Source organism: Macrobrachium nipponense, chromosome 14, assembly GCF_015104395.2.
Source record: "Macrobrachium nipponense isolate FS-2020 chromosome 14, ASM1510439v2, whole genome shotgun sequence".
Lineage (NCBI taxonomy): Eukaryota > Metazoa > Arthropoda > Malacostraca > Decapoda > Palaemonidae > Macrobrachium > Macrobrachium nipponense.
The window spans coordinates 39819384-39835988 of NC_087207.1; the positions used below are offsets into that span (position 1 = coordinate 39819384).

General features: G+C 37.9%; 1 protein-coding gene across 1 annotated transcript in view; it reads right to left on the reverse strand.

Annotated features, from left to right (window-relative positions):
• Positions 1–16605, reverse strand: part of LOC135226200 (brefeldin A-inhibited guanine nucleotide-exchange protein 3-like) — a 166294-nt gene that overhangs the window by 79589 nt on the left and 70100 nt on the right. Inside the window, 4 exon segments of the mRNA XM_064265643.1 lie at positions 7236–7373; positions 9499–9727; positions 10653–10668; positions 10670–10875. Coding sequence (XP_064121713.1) covers positions 7236–7373; positions 9499–9727; positions 10653–10668; positions 10670–10875 — 589 coding nt within the window.

Sequence of the window (16605 nt, forward strand, 5' to 3'; positions counted from 1 at the left end):
GTGAATCTTCTATGAAGTTTTAAACAAAAACAGGACATTCAAGGGTCAAGTGGCTCTAGTAGCCCAGACTGGCCGAAGAGCAATGGTATCCCCTAATTCTGGAACTGGGCCTTCGTCCTCTTCGGATCCCCAATCCCAGGCTCTCCCAGTCAGTACAAACGAAGACTGTTGTTCGCTTCCTCAGGGATTCTCAAAACCCTAACTTTATGGATTTCATGAAGTTTGCGGCAAAAAAACAAAATGCTGCGGAATATTGACCCTCCAGAATATTCTCTTCTTGGAATCCGATAAAAGGGATTCAACTTTGAGACAGTATGATGCTGCTGTCAAAAAAGTTAGCAATCTTCCTGAGAGAATCAGATATTAGAATCATGACAGTTAATCAGCTATATCCTTTTTCAGATCCTTATTGAAAAAAGGTTTAGCAGCTAGCACGATTACGACAAACAAGTCAGCCTTGAAAAAGATATTTCAATTTGGGTTCAACATAGACTTGACGGATTCCTACTTCTGTCTATTCTAAGGCATGTGCTAGACTTAGACCTTTCTGTAAGGCCTACGTCGGTTTTCATGTTTCTTAAACGATGTTCTAAAAACTGCTTCAGAAACCGATAATGACACATGCTCGTTTATAATGCTCTTAAGAAAAAACCCTATTTTATTAAGCTTAGCTTCAGGGAGCAAGAATTTCAGAACTGTCGGCTTATCCAGAGATCCGGATCATATTCAATTCCTTCCCACAGGGAAGTCCTACTTCTCCGGAAACGTTAGCTTTTTAGCAAAGAATGAAGATCCTTTGATGAGGTAGGAACCTTGGAAGGTGCTACCCTCCACAAGATGTATCTCTTTGCCCAGTTTCAACCTTACGAGCCTTCTGTCCAGGACCTCTATCCTCATCGGGTCCCCTCTTAAGAGGGAAAAAGTTGGAACTTATCCATTAAAGGCATCAGGCAACAAATCCTGTACTTTATTAAGCAAGCCAATCCGGACTCTTTTCCCGAAAGCACATGATGTCAGAGCAGTAGCCACCTCAATAATTATTTCCAACCTATGAACTTCGATGAGTTGAAAAAAAAAGTATACCGGATGGAAACGCCGACAGTGTTCAAACGTCATTACCTTAAGTCCTGGAAGCTCTGAAATTTTCCAGCAGTAGCAGCGGGAAAACATAGTTTCCCCTGACTACTAGCTAATCGGAGTAGAAGATTCAGTCTCCTTTTACCTGCCTCACCCAACAGTTCGTCTATTACCTGCCTTGTTCATTTACATTCACCTTGTCTTAGCTGCTTTTATGATGGTGTAGTGGGTGCCCCTATTTTTTTGCTAGGGACACTCACAGATGATTATAGATATGATTCTCATGGATGTTACCCCATATTTTATGCTAGGGGATACATTTCATTTATAATGGTTACGGGTTTTGTATATTAAGTCATATACATTCCTTTATATATTATCATTGTTGATTAATTTGTTCATTGGATTATATTAATTGCTATATATTTTTGATACATGCCTTTACACAGATACCATTTTGATACATGTAAGCCTTTTATACCTCTGTATATATGAAATTACCTTATGTTAAGAAACATGATTAGAATTAAGTGTAATTTAAGCATATTTCTATTTTTGTATCACTGTGTATGTATCTTTTTTAGAATATATTCTTTTTATATTTTGTTTTTTATTTGAGACTTATTCTAATTTATTTTATTATTTTTGTTTACAATCTTGTGCTATTTCTCTGGTACGATTTCGCGCAGCGACACGAGCTGAGCCCAGAAAAGGGATTTTGACGTAAGGAAAAATCTATTTCTGGGCGATTGGCTCGTGTCGCCAGCGAAATCCCGCCCTCCTACCCATCCCTTCGCCCAAGATTGTCTGCTAACTTCAGGATGGCCACCAGAGGCGCAGCAGTCGGCAGCATGGGATGGAGTAGTAGTAGTACGAGCTGCTCACTCTGTGGGTCGGCTCCCCTCATGGAGGGTTTTTGTAGTGGGAGATTTCTATTGGCATTTGGCTCGTGGTAGTGGTCTCACCTCGCCTAGTGTTCATACCGACATCCTCTTGGAGGGTGAGCGAGTCAGTTATACTGACCTTTTTCTTTATTTTATTTATTCTCTGGAATGTGTTAGTACATTTACCCTAGAAATAATAGATTAAAGGATATTTCGCTGGCGACACGAGCCAATCGCCCAGAAATAGATTTTTCCTTACGTCAAAATCCCTTAATTAAAGCCAACCCCCCTTGTTCGCAGACTCCGCGATTCGCAGATTTTTGTTAGAACATATATATTTATATATATTATTCACAGAAAATTCGACTATTTGCAGTATTTTTGACTTAGAAATATTCATAAATTACTGTATTTTCATATCATTTTTGTGACTAAATGCACTTTTTGTGATAAAGCTATTTAAAAACTCAGGCATAAGCATTTTTTTTATTTATTTGTTTGAACTATCAAAATGGGCAGTTCTAAGTATTTGTACAGGGGCTTTAAGTATTCGTGGATTTTAACTAGTACTATTAGTGAGGGGTGTGATACCAATTCTAGTGAATACTGTAGATCCACTGTATTTCTAATACAAAACTTCAACATATCAGTAACACCCACAGGGATATTATTTTCTATATACTGTATCTTATTATTTAATTTATAATATATTTATTTCTAAGGTAAAAATATAACATAAATAAAGTTAATTTCACTCAAATTAAGTCTTTTATAGTTTAATCGCATACAGTGCAAGTACTGTAACAGAATGAACCATAATAATATACCATGAGAATTGCTTATGGGAGGCAAAGCTAGAAAAGAAAGCGTAAATAAAATCAAAAGTTATCGGTAACTTAGATGCATACACCTTACCTGTAGTCTACTCTAAGTGAATTTAAATTAGACTATGTTAGCCATAGAGGACATTCACACAATAAAACTATGTTTAGCAGTAATTCAGTTCTATTCTTAACCAACTGAGCATTTTGTTCCGTAGATGATTACTTAGCAATAGGAGATTTAGATCCATAACAATGTCTACATTAAAAATGTTAAAGCTTCATGCTAAGCTGGTTTTTGAGAGCTCTCACCTTTAGCATTTTTTTTTAAGTCAGCCATTTGCAATATAACTATTAAACGCTCACACTGTTAAGATTTATACTCCCTTAAACATCTGTATTAGTGTGCTACATTCCTCCAAATAATATAATAATAAGAATAATACAGCCCAATTGAAAGGGAAGACAGTCGGGTACTTGGATGTTATCATCCAGCAACTGACTGCCACATTGACAGTAACCAGCAACCAGAGACTGGGGCTACAGAGGCAAATGAGAAGAAGAAATGGTTAAGAGAACAAAATAATAATAATAAATAATATAATAATAAATAATAATAATAATAATAATAATAATAATAACAGAGTAACAGAGAGGAGACGGAATGGGTAGAAAAGATTTTTAAAGACCCCAATGGATGGAGCCAGATGCAAAGAGAGAACCAAAGATCCCCCTCCATTGAAAAGCCTACAACACCAAAAATTAAAGGTTAAGGGAAAAAGAAACAAGTGAAGGTCAACTGAAATAATGGGCATAATACACACCACCAGTATCACAGAAACAAATAACTTGGTATAATGCAGGAGCAAGATTAGTAGCAGAACTGATGGGGATTCGAACACCAACACCACCAGCACAACCAACCCAAGAAACAGAAACCAAAACAGCAACCTCCTTGGAAAGGCGCCTGGAAAAGCAAATCATGGGTGATGAGATTCTGACTTGAGTAAACTGAAAGAGATGGCAGAAAAAAGGCTAAGAAGCAAGAAAAAGAACGGGAAGGGAGGACTCAACGAGAATACAAAGTACAAAAGAGGGGACTAAACAACACAATAGAAGATGTAAAAACAGAGGCTTAAGGCCAAAGCACATAAGATCCAACGGTACATGAACAGGAATAAGGGATACCAACAAAACAAACTATTCAGAACCAACCAGAAAAGACTATACAGCCAACTAAGAGGGGAAGACAACCACCCAGGGAAATTCCTGAAGCCGAACCAAGTAAGAGACTCTGGAAAACATATGGAGCAATCCGGTATCACACAACAAACATGCAACATGGCTCCAGGAAGTCAAGGAAGAAGAAACAGGGAGAATAAAACAAAGATTCACAGAGATCACGACAGACACAGTCAGACACCAACTAAAGAAAATGCCAAACTGGAAAGCCCCAGGTCCCGATGAAGTCCATGGATACTGGCTCAAAAAACTTCAAGGCCCTACACACGAATAGCAGAACAACTCCAGCATGTATCTCAAAATCACCATGCACCCAAAAATGGATGACCAGGAAAAGAACATCCTTAGTACAAAAGACAAGAGTAAGGGAAATATACCCAGTAACTACAGGCCTATCAACCTGCCTACCAATAATGTGGAAGTTACTAACAGGTATCATCAGTGAAGGCTATACAGCTACCAAAGTAGAGGAGACAAACACCATCCCCCACCAACAGAAAGGCTGCAGAAGGAAGTGTAGGGGCACAAAAGACCAGCTCCTGATAGACAAAATGGTAATGAAGAACAGTAGGAGAAGGCAGGAAACCAACCTAAGCATGGCATGGATAGACTATAAGAAAGCCTTCGACATGATACCACACACATGGCTAATAGAATGCCTGAAAATAAATATGGGGCAGAGGAAAACACCATCACTTCCTCAAAAATACGATGCGCAACTGGAATACAATACTTACAAGCTCTGGAATAAGACTAGCAGGAGGGTTAATATCAGGAGAGAGGGATCTTCCAGGGCGACTCACTGTCCCCACTACTCTTCGTAGTAGCCATGATTCCCATGACAAAAAAGTACTACAGAAGATGGATGCCGGGTACTAACTCAAGAAAAGAAGGCAACAGAATCAACCATCTGATGTTCATGGACGACAATCAAAGCTGTCTGGTAATAAGAGCATCAAGGAAATAGATACCCTATCCAGACTGTAAGGATTGTATCTGGGGACATCAGGATGGAGTTTGGAATAGAGAAAAATGCGCCTTAGTCAACATACAAAAAGGCCAAATAACACGAACTGAAGGGATAAACCTACCAGATGGGAGCAACATCAAACACATAGATGAGACAGGATACAAATACCTGGGAATAATGGAAGGGATGGGATATAAAACACCAAGAGATGAAGGACACGATCAGGAAGAATATATGCAGAGACTCAAGGCGATACTCAAGTCAAAACTCAATGCTGGAAATATGATAAAAGCCATAAACACATGGGCAGTGACCAGTAATCAGATACAGCGGCAGGAATAGTGGAATGGACGAAGGCAGAAACTCCGCAGCATAGATCAGAAAAACCAGGAAACATATGACAATACACAAAGCACTACACCCAAGAGCAAATACGGACAGACTATACATAACACGAAAGGAAGGAGGGAGAGGACTACTAAGTATAGAGGACTGCGTCAACATCGAAAACAGAGCACTGGGGCAATATCTTAAAACCAGTGAAGACGAGTGCTCAAGAGTGCATGGAAGAAGGACTAATAAAAGTAGACGAAGACCCACAAAATATACAGAGACAGGAGAATAACAGACAGAACAGAGGACTGGCACAACAAACCAATGCACGGACAATACATGAGACAGACTAAAGAACTAGCCAGCGATGACACATGGCAATGGCTACTGAGGGGAGAGCTAAAGAAGGAAACTGAAGGAATGATACAGCGGCACAAGATCAGGCCCTAAGAACCAGATATATCCAAAGAACGATAGACGGAAATAACATCTCTCCCATATGTAGGAAGTGCAATACGAAAAATGAAACCATAAACCACATAGCAAGCGAATGCCCCGGACACTTGCACAGAACCAGTACAAAAGAGGCATGATTCAGTAGCAAAAGCCCTCCACTGGAGCCTGTGCAAGAAACATCAGCTACCTTGCAGTAATAAGTGGTACGAGCACCAACCTGAGGGAGTGATAGAAAACGATCAGGCAAAGATCCTCTGGGACTATGGTATCAGAACGGATAGGGTGATACGTGCAAAGAGACCAGACGTGACGTTGATTGACAAAGTCAAGAAGAAAGTATCACTCATTGATGTCGCAATACCATGGGACACCAGAGTTGAAGAGAAAGAGAGGGAAAAAATGGATAAGTATCAAGATCTGAAAATAGAAATAAGAAGGATATGGGATATGCCGGTGGAAATCGTAGTAATAATAATAATAATAATAACAATAACTAATAAAATAAAATAATAATAATAATAATAATAATAATAATAATAATAATAATAATAATAATAATAATAATAATAATGTACGTAAGTAAGCAATAGACATACATACATAAATACAAAGTCTTAGAATTCATAGAGTTACATGCAGACTGAAGCTTGTGGTTCATGAGAACCAAAGGAGCCATCTAGTTAAGTGGGTAAAGATTATGAAAATGGGAGGATGCCCAGAAGGTGACTGGTAGGGATGAGTTTTAAATGAAATGAACGCAGCAAGCCAATGGATCTAGAGTAGCTTATCAGCACAGCTGGAGGAATAATCTAACTGGAAATGAAGGTGTAAAATTGCATCTAATTGCCATTTGCAAAAGTTTTCAATGAATAGGTTGGCTAAAGTGTGATGGACATTCTATTTTGGAGACATGTTTGGGAAATTACAGGCACCATACTATTATTTCCCTTCGGTTGGCTAAAGTGTGACTGAAATTCTGTTTTGGAAACATGTTTGGGAAATCACGGGCACCATACTATAATTTCCCTTCTCTTATTAACATATTTTGACCAACATTATCAAGGAGGGCAAACTTCCAAATAATAATCAAGTATTCATAGGGAAAATGATTACAGTAATATTAACCTCGTGATGACAAAAGTTGCTTATTATGATATAAAGGTAAAAAAAGAGAACACTTACCTTGAAGAATGTAATATGAATGATGAGCAACTAATCAAAGGAGAGGGATGAGATAAAGGCCTTAGTTTGGCAGCTAGTGCTTTAACAGCCCTTCTGTCACCATCTGATCACAATGACTCCAGGATGACTGCTCTGCTGCTGTTTAGAGCTATGATTTTCTTTACAATGATAACTTTTAATTTACACCAGGAAATTAACTCAGCTTGTAAGCTTACGCAATGAATTTACTATGTCAATTACCTATTTCATATAAAAAATTACCAGACTAACCTGAAAATGTCAGGAGGTGACCCAACTTCAGACTTCTCTTTATTTAAAGCTGGAGGGGGAAGTCTAGTTGGGAATGATTGATATCCACTATTACTACTGAAGAAACTGTGTTCTAACTCAGCTAAGTACACACAGCACCTGAAATGGTTATAAAAGAAATTTTCTTATCAACTTCACAAAGAATGGTTAAATTAAACTTTACATTAATAAGAATTTTTGTTGATTCCTTGACTGACAGAAAATTAATGATAGAGAAATATGATACTGTACATCAGTGTTTCCCAACCTTTTTTGGTTGTGACCCTAAATACAATCTTAACCTGGACCAGTGACCCTAAAGGTGTGAACATGTAGTAATAAATCCAACCCTTTTCATGTTACAGTTATAATTGCATGTGTTATGAGTTAACGTTATTCTATTTATATACAAGTTTTAATTTGCTAACACAATGAATTTTAATAAATTTGAAACAGAAATAAAAACTTGCGTATCTGGTCACAAAAAAATACAAGTTTTTCTTCATTGGCTAGCAATCACAACTTTTTATACTTTGCTGATAAATTTCAGTGATTCATAAAATTACTAAAATGAATTATATATGAAAAATGGCTAATGTAAGAACCAAGTAATAAACCTTGGGAATAACCAAGGACCACACTGAAAGAATACAAATTATAAAAACTCAGAGTTTTCTCAATGGCTAATTTGAAACTATTTCATTTTGTGTACGAGGTTCTCAAAGCTGGGTTTTATATTCATTGTTAGAGCAAACTGCAAGTTATATTGGGGATCCAGCTGGTTTCTGGTTTTAGTCTTGATCATAACAAGATTTTAAAAACCCTACTTCGCTGAGAAATGTTGTCGGAAAAGGGAGAAGAGCTTTTTCAGTCTCCTGAGTCAGAAAGGGCTTATCCACGAGTTGAATCCAAAATTTTTAAAACTAGACTTTTTCAAAGTGTTGCTTCTGCTCTAGATTTTCTTGGAGGTCTATAAGTTCTTGAAAACCTGAAATATCTTCTCCAACCAGAGTGACATTCTCAGTGCAAGCATTCCTGATCTAGCTATGCTTTTTCAAGTCAACATTTTCTGGAATATACCTGTTCATTTCTTTCTGAGGATTCCTCAGATGATCTTCGACAATATTTCTGATGTCAGGCAGGGACATATCTGAAGAATCTTCCAAAATAGCAATTAGTTTAGGAAAAGCTGCAGTTTTTCCATTGGACAACTTTTCCCTCCTGAGAGCATGTTTTTTCTTGAAGGAAAATCCCTGTATGTCTGAATTTATTTCATTCAGATGCATGAAGATATCACTTAAATAAGCACACTTTCCTGCCAAGCAACATTCTTAAAGCAGTCTGCCAGTGAATTATTATTTTTTCAAAACAATGCTGTGACCCTCAGAAAAAGCCTCAAGACCCTCATTTATGTCAAGACCATGGGGTTAGGAACCATTGCTCTACATACTACAGTGCAATAATTTTTTTATACAAAGGACAATAAACAATAGGTTACTTAACCCCCTTCCATGAGCTCTGAGAGAGAGAGAGAGAGAGAGAGAGAGAAGAAGAGATAGAGAGAGAGAGAGAAGGAGAGAGAGAGAGAGGAAGAGATTGAGAGAGAGAGATAGAGAGAGAGAGAGAGAGAAATTTCTTTCAAAGATTTATTTAACCCACTACATACTTAAAAACTAATTACAGGAACCACAGAAAATATTATGTTCTGAATTATGAACAAACTTGGCAAAACATCACATGAAATAGTTTAAAAGCAATCTGAGGACACTACAAAATTTATAGTACTATAGGATACAGTGGCCAGGCAAGTAGTATGATACAAGGCCATATATTGCTATCTGTAATTTTAAATTTAAATGTCCATGTAATCATGTTGGAACCATTAGCTTCAATTACAGCACTACACATGATTAAATATTTTAGATAATGTTATAGTCTTCTTATTGGAAACCTTATTTTACACAAACTTTAAACTAAACAAATCCAACTCAAATTTATGGAAAAACTGTTTTGGATTTAGAATTGCTAAACTGACATACATCAAACTAAATGGGAATATATCACAGAATAAACAAGGGTTCTGTACAATATACGTAAATGTTTTTGTTACTGCCAAATGAAATCAACAAAAAATCTAACTAATATGCCATATCGATATTTGAATGTTATTTGCAATAAAATGTGAAAGATTCAGGTTCACATTACATTTATTTTACAAACAAGTAAAAGGCATCACAGTACATACTTGAATATATGAGACCAGCAATCGGGAGCATGAGAACCTAGCTCTAGGCCTGAAGACATCATAACATGAACTGAGAGCAAATGAGCTGTGTGTAGACGCTGAGGCTTTTTAGAAATAGAGGGAGACCTCAAACGACTACGTCTTGGAGTACTGATGGGATTACGCTCATCATTTGGAAGGCAAGCAGATGACAACAATGAAAATACTACCCCACATCTATTTTGTAAACCTGTTGGGAAAAAATTGATCATAAATATAAAATGGATAAAGTAAACTTTTTTAAACCTCATATATACTGATGAATACATACTCAGCTTGCAAATTTTAATACTGTCAATGAATTTTATTTGCTTTTATTTAGCACAGATCAAAAGCTGTTCTTTTTAAAATTACTAGCCAGAATGCAAGCAGAACTATCCAAATCCAAATACCAGAGGCAGCAATGGCATCAGAACTTTGGAATGTACTGCTGGTAATAAGGATAGCAGCACTTCACAGTAGTTGATTCTAAATTAACAATTTGTGCCTTCACTTACCATGATTTGTACAAAAATCTCAGTGCAAGAACATTTTTGGCTTAAATGTTTCACAGAAAACTTTAAAGTATAAGTATACTCATCTTAAAAACTTGTCACTCTCTAGTCAAAAACTTTCCACATATCCATGCTTAAGGTTCTGCTACTTCTGTATTATTATTATTTCTTATGTCTACTAAAAATACAAGGATTTCCAAGACACAATTGTTCAACCCTGCTTATTTTGGATGAAAAATGTCATCCCACCAAGAACCAAAGTTATTAATTCTCCCATTACCATTGCCATCATTTGCACGGAATGTTAATGTATCGTGGGCATCTGTGCATGTTGGGAAATTACAAATTTAGGGAAACAGCAGTTGTTGCACATTAATTCTTAAGCAAATTATTCATCAAATATGATTTACATACTTCTCTAATTATGGTGCAAGGTGTCTAGCAGTAATAAAATTCCTAAATACAAACTTCAACAGGAATTGGCAAAATACTGAATTCTTGGCTTGGCTTAAGGATACACATTATCTAGGCTCAGAAAAAAATATTACCAAAACTGATATTGTAAACATGACTTATGTAAGAGTAATTGTATGAAATTAACAAAAACACAGAACTACTTACCCAATACATTTGCTATATCGAGCAGCTGACTGAAGAGAATTTAGACACTGAGAAAGTAATTCTTGGGATTTACGAGACTCCTCTCTAACTCCTTCCCCTCCAATTAGAAGTCGCAAAGGAGCAGTCAACCCGCCGCTTCCTCCAACACTACCCAAAACAGTACCCAAAACTCCAACAACACTCTCCCAACAACAGGTAACGACACGCCGACTAAGTTTCATTCCTAAAGAAATACATATATAACATATATACAGAACATACAAAATTGAAATCCTGAAAAGAAGACTACATAAATAAGTTATGTTCCTAAACCACTAATGAAATTTTACACCATCATAAACATAAAGACTTCCTTTTTAATGAGTTCTATGTGCATGAAACAAACTTTGAATCCTGTAACTAAGAATTTTTGGCATAAAGTTCACTGCCACTAATAGAAAGCCAGAAAAAGTCAACAGTAAAATGTCACGACTAAATTACCAGGTGAAGATATTCTCACCCAGTGAGAATCTAACCTTAGCACTCTGAACTCTGCACTATCTATTGTAACCCTAGGATAGTATTAAGACTTACTAGAATAACTATTAAAGTAGTAAAGTATATTTGAACTTCTATGTAGGGAGGTATCACTGACAGTTTACCTTTTGTGACAGATTACTACAGGCTCTTTGCACATAGTGTCGACTCAGCCACAGCTGCACTGCTTTCTGACCCTACTTCAGATTAATAACAATAATCATAACAGTGAGACATCAAGGACCCCTCCAAGAAAACTTGTCGTCCTACCCTAACTGAAGGAATATAAATTAGTACAGGATAGACACGAAAGAGAGGCCTGTTTGCGACTCAAAGTCCCGAAGTTTGTCAGTTCAGGTAAGCAAATGTACAGACACTACCCTACATACAAAAGAGTTATGTTCTGAACAGCGGTTCATTTCTTGAATTGTTTGTAAGTTGGTCTTCACTCCTATTTAAGTACACTACAGCAGTTCAAGCCCGTGAGATGACGAATTCTTACATCAATAATTTCCCTTCAGTATACATATATATACAGGCAGTCCCAAGTTATCAGCAGCCTGGGTTATTGGCAATTTGGTTTTATAGGGCTTGTCTAGCGATGACGATAACTGAATTTTCAGCATCAACATGCACCTTAGGTGGCCTCACACTAGGCCTTTTTTTCTCCAGCAGGGAGCCGTTGCTGTCGAAAATGGAAAACCGGGAGCTTTTAGCTTGAGATTTTTGGCTTCCCGTCAGGATGGGAAGCAGCGAGCACGAACCGCGAGCGACCGTGTAGTGTAACAAACAAGATGGCTGCTGCTGATAGGATGTACGCTCAGACCTTTGGCTTCTCTTCTCCTGAGCCACTCTCGAACCCACTTAACGCTTTTTGTTACTCTTGCATTCACGTAAGATTCCGAGAAAACACATCACTGCAGCACATCTTGCAACAGTCCGACAATTTCTGGCCACCATGATGATATCAGCTGATCAGTTTTGTTTACTTTTTTCTACTGCTCCTCGAAACCACGAGGTCCTAGTGTGACAATACAACACTTTTGCTCACGAGCATCGGCTGGATGCTGGCCAAAACCGCGAGCAAGAAATGACTAGTGTGATACCAGCTTTAGGAGAAACAGAATGTTTAGAAAACATTTTAAAGAATATTCTTAGTCCGTAGTATAAACAGTACTCCACTCACAAAACACAGACAAACAACAGAACATTGAACTGCATTGTGTCAATTGGGCATAAATTGCACATTGATATTCGGTGCAAACTGTACATTTTATGAAATGTTTTGTTTTAAAATGATTTCTAAATATTGTATGTACAAACATAAAGTGTTTCTGGATGACACTATAAGTACGCAGAGCATAACTAAAATACTTAAGGCAATGGGAATAGCAGGGTACATAACATAAGTTTCCATCAGCGGTGCATAACGTATTTTCATGCATATGTATGAAGTATATTTTTGTGACAATATTTTTTATGATAAAAAAAAGATTGATTAATTTTTCAATATTACAGTTCTGTAAAAAGTTAATGTAAACACACGAAAATTTTAATAACAAAATTTGCTTTTTTGAAAGATGCTTCACCCAAGCCAACTTTCCACTGATAAACAAATCTTATAATGCTGTGATGCCCTCTTAGAGGAGTACCCAGACGAAATGATAGTCGACATGCTGTTGGCTGTCATCTACAAAGCAGCCAGTCCAGGAGCAGCATTCATTTTCCTTGGCACTCATTGGCTGTACACTTGGTGTTGATTGGTTGAAGCTCGAGTCCCATCTCACGAAGATGGAACTGTGGGTATTACGCATCTCTCCTTGATGAATTTCACTGCGTAGACAGTTACTGATATATGAGTACGTAATCGTGAAGCTGTGTTTTATGTATCACCAAATTTCCATGTGAATCATATTGGAAATGTCTCCTAAAAAGCACCCTGCTCCTTCTAAGGCTTCTGGCAAAAAGCCTAAAAGAAAGAAAGCCATCATGAGACTCGATAAGAAGATGAACATTCTCAATATGCTGAAGGAGGGCAAAAGTTTAGCCATGGTTGGCTGCCACTTTAAAGTGAATGAGAGCATAGTGAGATACTTGAGAAAAACGAAAGTGAAATCAGAAATAGTGTAAGCACGACCTACTTTAGTACAGCTGCACTCGTGCACTGGATCAAGGACTGCCATAAGAGGAACATGCCCCATGGCTCCAACATCATATGCGAGAAAGCGCAACAGCTCCACCAGCAGCTCTCGACTGCTACAGGAGGTGGCAATGTAGAGGAACAGGAAGGCGGCACTCTAGAGGCAATGAAGAAGGGGAATTAGAATTCTTGGATTTTCATAAACCTGCGCCTGAAGAAGACAAAGAAGATGAAGAGGAAGCGCCACAACCAGGGCCACCGTCAACTCTCCAGGGTTTCCAGGCAAGCAAAGGATGGTTTCACTGGTTCCAGATGCGGTTCCACCTAAAGTCTGTTTCCCTACATGGGAAAGCAGCACCAGCTGATGAAGAGGCCACCATGAAATATCCCAAATCCTTCAAGAAAATAATCCAAGAGAAAGGATACTGCCCAGAAGAGATGTTCAATATGGACAAGACTGGCTGGTTCTGGAAGATGCCATCCCGGATGTACCTTATGAAGGACGAAGCCAAAGCCTCCATACTCAAGGTGCAGAAGGATAGGGTTACCTTTCATATGTGCGGGAATAGTACAGCTGGCTTATGTTGAAACCAAGCCTCATCTACAAGGCTGCAAACCCCAGGGCACTTCAGAGTAAGAGCAAGGTGTTGCTGCCTGTCTTCGGGATGCATGATCCCAAGGCCTGGATCACCAAAGCCCTTACAGAGTACTGGTTGCACCAGAACTTCATTCCTCAAGTTATGCAATAACTGGGCGACTTGAACATAGAATTCAAGGTGTTGCTAATTATGGACAATACTGGTGGCCACCCTCTCAATCTTTATTACAAGAGAGTCCAGGCAGAGTTCCTCCCTCCCAACACCACCTCTCTCATCTAACCTATGGACCAGGGCGTAACCCCTGCCTTCAAGGCACTCTACACCAAGAACTCCCTCCAGTACCTTGTTGGTGCAATGGACCATGACAGTGAATTTATGCTGAAAGAATATTGGAGTAAATTCATGATTGCCTCTTGTCTGTCTGTCATCAAGCAGTTGCTGAAGGACATGAAAGAGACCCTAAATGCATGCTGGAGTAAGTTGCGGCCGGATTGTGTCAACAATTATATGGGCTTCTCTCCTGAGGAAATCAGGCATTTGGTCATTAATAAGGCGGTCCAGTTGGCGATAATTCTTGGTGGTTAAGGCTTTGACGATATTACTTAGGATGAAGCCAGCACCCTCATTAATGCCTACTCTGACCTCCTGACAGACCAGGATTCGGAAGACCTGACGAAATTTGCCAGCGAGGAAGACACTCCAGATTCTGGAGAGGAACAGGAGCATTAGGAGGAGGGCCTGACTTTGGAACGTCTGTCCCAAGTTAAGAGAATGGTCAACGATGCCTAGGAGCTTGTTGCAAAATGGGATCATTACATGGAACGCTCCTTAAAGTTTTCAAATATCCTTGATGCAGCATTGGAGCCCTTTAATCAAGCCCTTACTACTATTTGAAAATTAGTACTTATTATATATTAGGTAAATACAAAACATGTATCACAAAAAATGTATTTAGTCATGAAAATAACATCAAAATATACTAATTAGTTTATATTTATCAACAGATAAATCATATGTATTAATACCAGTGGGTTAAAGAGAGACTTTTCTTGGGAGAGAGAGAGAGAGAGAGAGAGAGAGAGAGAGAGAGAGAGAGAGAGAGAGAGAGAGAGAGAGAGAGAGAGAGAGAGAGAGATTTTTTATCACAAGATGGCAACAGTTATTACCGACTCATTAAGATGGCTACACTTTCTTACCCTTGCTGTCAGGTTTCTTGACATTTGTGACAGCTCCACCCTCACTCCTCTCTCCAAGTCTCTATACTAAAAGACTGGGTTCTCCTTCACTGTTACATAATTTTTGATTTTATAAACTAAAATATTACTCATTCACTATAGTACTTTCTTTAATGAATTGCTGTTTACATTAATATTATTTGAAAATTAGTAAATCACTAATTTAACATACAAGAAACATACATCTCAGTAAGAGAGAGAGAGAGAATTATCATTTTTATTATTTAATATAATTTAATCTTATTGAACTTCATACAGTATTAATCTATATTAATATTTGAAAATTAATAAATAATTTTTGTATATTTCAAATAATTTTTGTATCATAAAAATGTATTTAAGTCATAAAAATGACATAAAAATACACTAATTAGAGAATATTTATTAACAGAAAACCCTGCAAATAATTTCTAGATAGGTCCCACAGAAAAAACTGTGAATAGGCGAGTGCACGAATCTTGAGAATGCGAATACGGGAGGTTGACTGTATATATGTACATACACTGCAATACAGTATGTATATTAATATAAATGCAGCAAAATTTCAATAACATGTATTTTTTTTCTAAAAAGTGTTTTTACCCAAGCCAGCAGTCCACAGAAAAGGAAAATGCAAGCTTGGATGCTGTATACCCAGGCGCAATGATACTTGACACGCTATTGGCTATCGTCTGCTAAGCAGCCACTCAAGGAGTGCCATTCATTTTTCCTTGGCGTTCATTGACTACACACTTGACACCAATTGGCTGGACCCTGAAGACATCTTGCGCAGATGACATTGCAGGAGCCTGCATCTTGGCCAGTTCACTCAGTAGTAGTAGTAGAATCTTCTGATTGGGTGTAATTGTGTATCTTTATGTTTCACTTAAATCTTAGGGATCTCAGTCAGTTGTACCCTAAGATGACTCCTAAATACCCTGCTCCTTCTATGGCTTCTGGCAAAGAGCCTAAAGGACAGAAGGTGGTCATGAAGCTCGAGGAGAACATAAAACTTCTCAATATGTTGAAGGAAGGCAAAAGTTATGCCTAGTCTTACACCTTTCGCTTCAGTAGTGAATACTGGAAGAGCTAAAGGCAAACATATCTAAGCAATAAAGCTAAAAAAACATGAACTAAGAGTTAAGAAGCTTGATGGTTAACCCTTAAACGCTGACTGGACGTATTTTACGTCGACATTTTTTGTCTCTCGGGTGCCGACTCGACGTATTTTACGTCGACATACAAAAGTTTTTTTAAAAATTCGCGGAAAAATACTTTTAGGCCTACCAGCTGAAAACTCTTGAATCACGTGCCTTTGGGGATGCTGGGAGTTCACGGATTAAGGTGTTGTTTTGTTTACAATCGCTACGCAGGCACGCAAGCGCGAATTTCTTTCTTGCCGCACTAAAAAGTATCTGTGACACATCTCGGAAATTATTTCGTCACTTTGACATAATTTTTGTACCATTTTAAATTAGCCGATA